Source organism: Tenrec ecaudatus, chromosome 12 (assembly GCF_050624435.1).
Source record: "Tenrec ecaudatus isolate mTenEca1 chromosome 12, mTenEca1.hap1, whole genome shotgun sequence".
NCBI lineage: Eukaryota > Metazoa > Chordata > Mammalia > Afrosoricida > Tenrecidae > Tenrec > Tenrec ecaudatus.
Genome location: NC_134541.1, coordinates 24,188,319 through 24,197,897, shown reverse-complemented (window position 1 = coordinate 24,197,897; position 9,579 = coordinate 24,188,319). Strand labels below are relative to the sequence as shown.

The 9,579-nt window shown below is 50.1% G+C and overlaps 1 protein-coding gene across 1 annotated transcript in view; it reads left to right on the top strand.

Annotated features, from left to right (window-relative positions):
- Nucleotides 1-976: 976 nt before the first annotated feature.
- Nucleotides 977-9,579, top strand: part of LOC142422378 (lipopolysaccharide-binding protein-like) — a 28,838-nt gene continuing 20,235 nt past the window's right edge. The window contains exons 1-3 of the mRNA XM_075527772.1: nt 977-1,118; nt 6,549-6,663; nt 7,953-8,081. Of these exons, the coding sequence (XP_075383887.1) occupies nt 995-1,118; nt 6,549-6,663; nt 7,953-8,081 (368 nt within the window). The 5' untranslated portion in view covers nt 977-994. The remainder of the gene's footprint in view (nt 1,119-6,548; nt 6,664-7,952; nt 8,082-9,579) is intronic.

Genomic DNA, 9,579 nt, shown 5'->3' with positions numbered 1-9,579 from the left:
AGGATGGTAGTCAGGGGAGGCTTCCTGGAGGCAGGGGCAGAATACATCTCACAAATGGAGGGAGTACTGGGGTGAAAGGGCCCTGGTGAGGCTGTCCCGTAAGTCTGGGGATGTTAACCTCAAGTTGGCAGTTCAAACTTACGAGCTGTTTGGGGGAGGATTTGTTCCCATAAAGATCGACAGCCTCTGCAGCCCGGCAGAGTCTTGCTATTGATCACAAACAAGCCTTTGTTTCCTCCATATCCTGTTTAGTTGGTCTCATTTCTCTGAATCCTCGGGCACCATTATTGCCTCTGAAACGATTTATCTTTGCCTTGAACTGAATCAATGTGTCTCGACAAGTTATATTAGAATCTGGAGTCTCTTTAGGGGAGACCCATGGTGAGTGGACATGAACTCAGCAGCGATGTGCTTGCTTTGGGGGAGGGTTGTTTTTCTCCCCTAGGATGGTCTGGGGACGCGTGTCCAGAAGTGGAATTGCTCGGCCATTGGGTGTTTAAAGATTTGCTAAACTGCCTTCCAGAAAATTTTACTACCAGCAAATTTTGAGACAGCCTATGTTCCCACGTGTATGTGTGTGTGTGTGATATTTTTCAAGCAAACAGAAAGCTGAGTACAAAGAAGAGAGAATTTGAATAGTGCCAAGCTTGGTTTTCACCCCCAGGTCTGCCTGTGCGTGATCCTAAACAAATAGCATTTAGCCTCTTTGAGCCTCAGTTCCCTCATCTATAAAAATAGCCCTGCCTAGCTCAGCTCTTAAGAGGGCTGACTCGGGTGTGGTTTGGGCTCTGAGGTATTCAGAATGGCAACAACAGGCTTGCAGCTAAGACCTGTGGCCCCAATGATGTCATGTCCCTGCACCTCCCCTTCCTGCTCCTACAACTTGCCCTCCACCTGGGCACCGCCCCCCAGCCCTCAGGCTCTGGTTACTTAAGGGCCTAGCTAGCCGCTGTGACAGACAACCCTGCCCTCTGGGACCCACAGGGAATCCAGGATGGCGTCCCGGGCTGGAGCCCTGTCCTCTCTACTGCTGGGATTGCTTCTGGCAGCCACCCGACGGGCCCACAGCGCCCAGCCTGGCCTTGTGGGCAGGATCACTGACAAGGGCCTGGAGTATGGTGAGCAGCTGCAGCGTGGGGCTAGACTTGGCTGACCACCTGGCCCCAGGCTGCCCAGGGCCCATGGGAGGTGGGGCAGGGAGTGGGGCGGGGAGGGAGCTGGGGGCGTGGTTGGCAGCCAACTGAGCACTGCCCTCAGGCCCAGTCTCCACAAATGCCAATTGTGCAATTGAGTAAAGTCCTTGACTTAGTGTGAATTCCAGTAAGGCGACCTGAGCACAAGGCCTTGAGGGTATGGATTCCAGGAAACACTGGGTAGGGAGGGATTCCAGTAAACTCCTAAGGGGAGCAGGAGCCTGGGATGGGGCAGGGAAAGCAAGAGAAGGAAGCTATTAAACCATCTACCACTGCAGGTGGCTAGATCAACCCCTTGGGGGAAATGCTTGATAAAGCTTTAAAGCACATTCCTGAAAATTGAGCTGATTGTTTGGCCTCAAGCCCCAAAGAGCTCCCAATACATAGATGCAGAGAGACAAAAAAACAACACCTGACCAAGATCGGGTTTTTGCTTTGGGGGAGCCTCATGGAGTGGGATGACCAGTATGACTTCCAATGGTGGCCGGCTGCCTGGGAAAGGATTTGCTATGACTGTGGGGGTGCTTTTAGCACCAGGTAAAACATTGAGTGAGTTGGGCTATTGAAACCATTAACGCCCGGACATAGGTCCACCTGAAACTGCTATTGTTAGGTCTCTCTCTCCAGACTAGATTCCAACCTCAGTCCTTGGCTCCACGCGAGAAAGATTTCAGGCCGATGCCAGGCTCGTGATCCAAGTGAAATTAATGAAAGTTCAAAGAAGTATCAGGTTTTACACGGCACCCATAGGATTCCTTTGACCATGCGGCCTGGCAGAGACTGCTCCGGGACCCGCAAGGATCTCTCTCCTCCCACAGAGACTACCAGACCGCCCAAGCAAGACAAGACAAGCCCCTCTCCTTTCCGGTCCCTGCCTTTTCAAGGGTTCCCGGGAGAGGCGTGGTGAACGACTCCAGGTCGATCCCATTGGCTGAATTGCAATCACCTGGCTCAGGTGGGCTGCACCAGGTGTAACACCCATCCGACAGCTTTGTCCTATTTGGCTCTCCCGGGCATGCGTAAATGAACTTCCCAATTCCCTAGGCTAAACTGCCTAACGCTATCTCTCTTATAAGGAGGGAAAGCAAGAAGCAATCGCAATGCTCTGGCTACATTGAGAGCTGACTAACTGGGGGTGGGGACTGGGGTGGTGGGTGGGGGCGCATGTCTTCCAGTAGGCCAAAAGACCTGGGGCATGCCTGCTTAGCTGGAGAGAAACCATCTCAGAGCATTAACTGCAGTTCCTACAATTCTAAAGAAGAATCTTGATCAAAAGGGGGAGGAAATACAGAACAGAATGTCAAATTATCATTGACCCCAGATGTGGTAGGCCGGGTTGACAAGTACAGTAACACTCACATGCATATAAGAGAGAGCTTTATATCAAGAAGTAATTATATATCAACAAAACATCCCAGCCCAGAACAACTCAAATCCCTAAGTCTGCTCCTAGTCCATAAGTCCTTCTAGGCAGTGGCTTCTCAACCTTCCTAATGCCGTGACCCTTTAATACAGTTCCTCAGTTTGTGGTGACCCCTCTACCATAAAATTATTTTCCTTGTTACATCATCATTGTAATTTTGCTACTGTTATGAATTGGGCAACCCCTGTGAAAGGGTCATTCAACCCCCAAAGGGGTCGTGACCCACAGGTTGAGAATCGCTGCTCTTAAGACTCACAGAGCTACATGCAATGATGTGGCACGCAGGAAGCTCACAGGCCAGTGTGTGCAGTTATGTGGATCTAACATCAGTAGAAGCATCGCCTGGCTCCAGCAGTTCCCTCAGGGTGGTGGCCAGCAAGCTGGAAGGTGGGCAAAGAGAGCGAGTGAGTGAGGCTGGCTTCCAGAGAGCTGTGTATCTCAGTCGCACCTCCAAGGAAGGTCACCAGGCTGTGATTTGATTGACAGGATAAACTCCATCATATCTTCTTACCAGGGCCATGGGCACAAAAAAAACTAATGATCGCAACAGACTTTCTTCGCCAGGAAGGCTGGTGATGCTCCTGAAGCCATTGCTCTGAAATAATCCTTAAATCAAAAATAGCCTTTAAAACCAAACCATAGTTTAGTTTAATGAGTGAAAAGTCTGCCTTGAGCACCTCCTCTCTCTGGGATCAAACTGACAACCTCCCAAGAAGCTTAGGAGGCAGGGAGGCAATGAGGGGGGAACTACTAAGAAAAACCAGATGAGAACTGCTTACAATTCGAATGTAAGCAATGGCCTGGATTGTGCTTGTAGAAAGCGCTGAATTGATATATATTCTGCTATGTATCTTCTCAGCAACCACACCGCCCTGTCAGCCTGGGCATGGGATGTCACGTTGATCCAGGATGCGTTCCCTGCTCTCTGACACCCAGGAGGGGATTCATGGTCTATAACTGATTTGTGTTGTTGTGGATGGAACTGCAGCTCCTCCCACCCCACATTTGGGAATGGGTTGTCTTTGTTATGTGATGGTACCAGGGCAGGAGTAGTGCAGGGTGCCTTTTGTTGTTGTTGGGGGTGGTGGGTGTCTTTTGAGATATAGAAGAGATTAAACAAAAACTAACCAGGAGAGATGGGGACAGACAGATGCTAAGATACATGGGAGTCTCTAAGAAACCAGGAAAAGGCAAGAACCTTCCTCCAGAGTCTACAGACAGAGACAGAGAGAGAGAGACTTCCCCTAAACCTGGTTCCCTGAACTTGAACTTCTAGCTCTCTAAACTGTGAGAAAATAAAAGTCTTCTGTTGGTCCATGTCACCCAACTTCCAAGATGGCAGCACTAGACAACGGAGAGGAATGTTCACAAAGACCTCCCCCTGTCGTGGAACCCACACTGGCTGGAGCCTTGGAGCTGGTGAACCCCTGAAACAACTGCCCAGAAGTCTTCTTTCTGCCTTAAGCAACAGTACCCCCTGAAGTCTTCCTTAAACCAAACAACTGTTTCGCTTACTTAGCAAAGAAGTGTCTGGGTGGAACCTCGCACTCTTTTAAAGAAGTCTCTATGTATGGCCGCTACGAGGTGGGGTTGACTTGATGCCAGGGACTGTGAGTCGTATAAGAAGTCAAGTTGACACCAACAACTGAGAAGGTGAGACAGGAAGGTTGGGGTCAGGGTGCTTACTCTAGTGGGGGAGGGCAATCTGGAAAAGGAGGGTGAGAAGGGTCACACACAAACTCCAAGAATGTCATCGGTGTCACCGACTGGCGACAGTCCTGGGAAATGGTCTGGTGGGAGGGTCTGACGTAAACATTGTCCACAGCAAAACGAAACCCAATGACATATGACAACAAAATGCAAAAGAATTTGAGCTCTGTATTAGACGGGGCTCCTAGAGAAGCCAAACCCTTGATGTATGTGTGTGTGTGTATGTTTACATACTTACCTATCTATATTTGTATGCATATATTATTGCTTTTGAGTAGTGATATATATATGTGTACATACAAATATAAGGATAGATGTGTATTTCTTTGCATATATGTGTCACTGGTCCATAGGGAGAAAGAGAATATATATACAAACATATACATATGTATATATTTATACCAGTGACATACATATGTATAGGTACCTATGTGTATATATGTGTTGTTGTTAGATGTCATCAAGTCAGCTCTGACCCACAGCGACCCTGTGCACAGCAGAAGGAAACACTGCACCAGCCTCACCATTGGTCCCCATTGGTCCTGTGCCTGAGCCCACTGATGCAGCCACTGTGTCACTCCACCTCCTGGAGGCCCTTCCTCTCTCTCTTCCTCTCTTCAGTCACATATATATGTATGTGTGTGTATGAGGGGTTACCCAGAAAAATGGCAATTTTTTCAAAGCTATTTATCTAATTTTTACAAAACAGCGTTATCATCTTCAAAGTGCTCCCCACAACACTTAATATATTTGCCAAATCTGCGATTCCATTCTTGGAAACATTTAAAAAACTCATCTCTTTGGAGGCTGACAGCACCTTCCTCGTTTTTCCTTCACCTCTTCTTTGTCATCAAGTTGCTGTCCGTTCATGCCCAAACTGACACACTGAGATGGATGCATGAGCAGGTGCATTGTCGTGATGGCTAACCCAGTCCCCCGTCTGCCACAAACCAGGCCTTTTTTGTTGCACACTGTTAAACAATCTTTTCAGAACCTCTAAATAGAAAGCTTGATTAACAGTCTGACCTGGTGGCACAAACTCCAAATGCACTACAAGTTGACACTTCCCTCTGTTTGGGAGATTGACAGACGTCCAGAACAAGTGTGTCATCAATCAACATTTCACCTTTTTTGAAACAAGAAAACCACTTGTACACTTGAATTTTCCCATAGCACTGTCTTTGTGAGCTGTGTTCAACATCACAACAGTTTCTGCAGCATTTTTCCTGAGCAGGAAACAAAATTTCACAGCTTCATGCTGTTCTCTCAAATTGGGTATCACAAAGACGAAGTTCGAATGACACTGCTTTGATGAAAAAATTCACTGTGACCAGAGAGAACCTTCCCAGGTGATCCACGGGGTGCACTAACTCAGAGTGAGTTGCTCAATGCTTGCCCAGCGGGCAATGTGTACTATAACTGCAACCCCCAGGGGAGCTTTATTCTGTTTTTGTGTCTTGTTTTTTTAAGCACCCCCTCATATACACATATGCATCATATATTTATGCATATATATATATGTACACACATATAAAGATAATATGTTGTGTGTATGTACACATATATGTATATGTGTGTATATATATATATATGAGAGAGAAGTTTATATCAAGAAATAAATTTATATCAAGCAAATCCAGTCTAATTTAAGAAGCTAAGCTGGAGGCCCTTCCAGACTCACAGGGGGCAGTTAGACCGAAGGCTTTTCTTCATTCTCGTGGCTGCCAGGAATCAGCCCAGAGGCAGGAGTGCAAAGCCGGAAAATCGTGGCCAGTGTATCACAGATAGATGGGCAGAGCAGACGTTACGGCAGGCTAGGAAGAGCTCCCAGGATGGGCAGGCCATCTCATGAGCAGCCAGCGCACACCCCCAAGAAACCAGGCACCAGCTCCAGGCCAGCAGGAATCAAAGGAGAAAGAGGAGAGTTCTTCACTGGTCTCTTTTGTGGGTATCAAAGAGGCCACACACACCCCACCCCAACTCCCCCAAGGAAACATCCTCGGGTCATTGCTTGAGTGCGAGGTCACCTTGCTACACAGGGCAGCCTGGAATGGTTTGCCTTATGCTAGGTCTGAACTCGAGGATCCCGGCCCAGCCAGCACAAAACCTAAGCATCACAAGCCCTCCGCAGAGGGCACGCGGGAGCCACTGAAGGGTTGGTTCAGCACAAGAGAAGAAGGCAAGTACCTGTAGATTAACTCCCAGTTCTTTCCTGTTCACAGCTGCCAAGGAGGGGCTGTTGGCTCTGCAGAAGGAGCTATACAAGATCACCCTGCCGGACATCAGTGGGGACGCCAAGGTCAAACACATAGGCCGTGTGGACTATGATTTCCACAGGTGGGGCTCTCCTTTCTACTGGGGCCCCTGGAATGGGTCCAGGGACTTCTCTGGGGAAGAGAGAGGGGCCAGTTCTTCCCAGGAGGAGTTAGAAGGATGTTCTGGGTGGAAATTTAGCATCTCTATTTATGCATGCAACAAATATTAATGGAGTCCTACCTGCTGGGCTTCCTGGCCTTCAGTTTTCTTCTCTGTAATATAGGGCTGCTGCTGATACCCCCACAGTTGCTGACTGGTACTTTCTTAAGCATGACAATACAGGATCCAGTCTGGCCACTGCACACACTCTGGGGAAGTACAGTGTCCCATCTGTTAGTGCCAGGGGAGTCTGGGAAAACTTCCTAGACGGGGTGGCATTTGAGCCAAGCCTTCAAAGGGTCACTAGTGAACAGCAGATACTAAGAAAAGACCCCAGACATTTGTTGAGAGATGAGAAATGTAGGGCAACCTGGCCCCACTGCCCATCACACCCCTCCCTGCTCAGTGCCATGAGCTGTATTGTGCACTTCATCCTTTGCTCATGCAGTCCATTAGCAACCACTAAGTACCTGCATTCCAAGGAGCCCTGGTGGGATAGTGCTTATATGTTGGGCTGCGAACCTCAAGGCCAGGAGTTCAAAACCACCAGCCGCTCCTGGGGAGAAAGATGAGGCTTTCTACTCTCATAAAGAGTTACAGTCTTGGAAGAGTGAAAGTGGATATTAAGGGGCAATTAGACTCTGTCAGCTCCGTGACTGCGAGTGGGATTGTATCCCAGGCAAAGGGGGTAAACCGGATTCATTCTTCCTACCCCAACTGCCCTCCCCTCCCCTCCCACGCGTTTGTTCCTTCCCCTCCCCTGGGTGAGTGAGAGTGGAGGGGCTGGGGACAGGAGCCACAGACCCCAAGGGGGAATATCACTGGCCCTCCTCAGCATCCTATGCAGAGCCTGATGCCTGTGGGTTCTCATCCTGCCCCTGTGGTCATAGGCACCGTGCAGGCCTCCTGTGAGGCTCCACGCCCGCCTGCGCTGGGATGGGGAATGGGACCTGTGCTGACCCCTATCCCTGGACTGAGTGAGCCCCCCTGACACAGGCATGAAGGAAGGGCGTGACGTGGTCCAGGTCGAGCGTGGGCATGGGCGTGGCCAGATGCCTGTCTGAAAGTGGGGGTCCGCTGGCCTCTTTGGGGGTGGGGATTTGGGAGGGTGAGGTGCAAAGGCGGAAGCAATGTTTGTTTCTGGAACTGTTGGAGCCAGACCCGAGGGAGCTGCCTCCCTTCCTCCCTCCCCCTGTCCCCTCTCTCTGCAGTATGGAGATCCGAGGCTGTGAGCTACGCAGCTCGGCCCTCAAACCGCTCCCCGACCAGGGCCTGAGCCTCACCATCTCCGACGCCTCCATCTGGGCCCGGAGCGATTGGAAGGTGCGCAAGCGGTTCCTGTAAGTGAACTGAACTCCCTGGCTCTCCGGTCCTGGGACAGTGGGCTTCACCAGCCTTGGCTTCCATGTGTGCCCGTTGGTGCTGCTGTCCATTGCCAGCCGCTGTGGAATCGGCATGCACACAGAAGGAGTGAGTGGTGCTGGCCTCACACCACACCCATGACCAGTGGGGGTTCAGACCGCTGGCTGCCACGGGACTTGAACTCTCTGATTCTCCCAAGTATGTCTCCAGGCCTTTCGGTCTGGTCCAGCTTAGTCGGGAAGCTCCACTGAAACCGGTCAGCCATGTAGCAACAGGCCCGCCTCCTCGGACAACTGGGCGGAGCTGTGGGTGAGGTGCACCGGGGAGCCCAACCCAAGGCTCCTGCATGGAAGACAAGCCATCAGGGAGCCCTGCTGCTCTGCGAGTTCCCCTGGGATCGATCCTGACGCTCTGTAAGCGTCATGGTTACATGTTGGGCTGTGAACCTCAAGGTCAGGTCAAACCCACCAGCCTCTCCTGGGGAGAAAGATAAGGCTTTCTACTCCCATAAAGGTCTGTGGTGTCTTCAAGGCCGTGACCTTCTGGAAGCAGATCACCAGGACTGTCTTCCGGGCTGCCGCTGGGTGGGTTTGAACTGCCAACCCTTTTGTCAGTAGTCAAGTGCTTAACTGATTGTGCCACCCAAGGACTGCAAAATTACAATAGGTCCCACCAAGTCATGATGCAGAAAAGTTGTGCTGATGTTATTTCCCTACAGTACCACTTCCCTATAGCAGACTCTGTTACTCATACCTTTACCGGCACTGGTGGCACAGTGAGTTAGATCTTGGGCCACTAACCTCAAGGCCAGTGGTTCAAGCCCACCAGATGCTCTTCAGGAGAAAGATGAGGCAGTCTGCTCTCGTCAAGATTTGTACAGGGTTTCTATGAATAAGAATTTCATCTTTAATAGCTTTTCTTATGTTTGTTCTTGAACTTCCTGTTCATATCCTTAGTGTTAGGCTGAGCTGTCTATAGAAATAAAACCAGTGACGTGTGTGAGTATACATATGCACATACATATATGTAAAAGAACTTTATATCAAAAAGTAATTTTCTTTCAAGAAGGTAGCCCAGCCCAGTCAACTCAAGTCCATGGGCCCAGTGCTAGGCATGGTCCTCTTCAGACTCATGGAGCTGCAGGCTGATGATGCAGAAAGGTGAAGCAGGGAGCGGGGAGAGCACAGGCCAGTGGATACAGTCTTCTGGATCCAAGGTCAATGGGAAGACAGCAGGGCGGCAGCTCCCAGGGTGGGACAGCCACCGGGGCCACCCCTGGAGGCAGACACAGAGTCCGCCTTGAGGAGGAAGGTGAAGGACTAGAGAAGGAGACTCTAGTCTTCCAGTGTCTCTCTTATAAAAAGGCCACACCCCCAAAGAGGCGTCATCAGACTACCACCTGATTGTCAGGTTGGACTCCACCCCGACACTTGCACATAGGTGCAAGTTGACATAAAATCCAACTGCCCCGTCTTT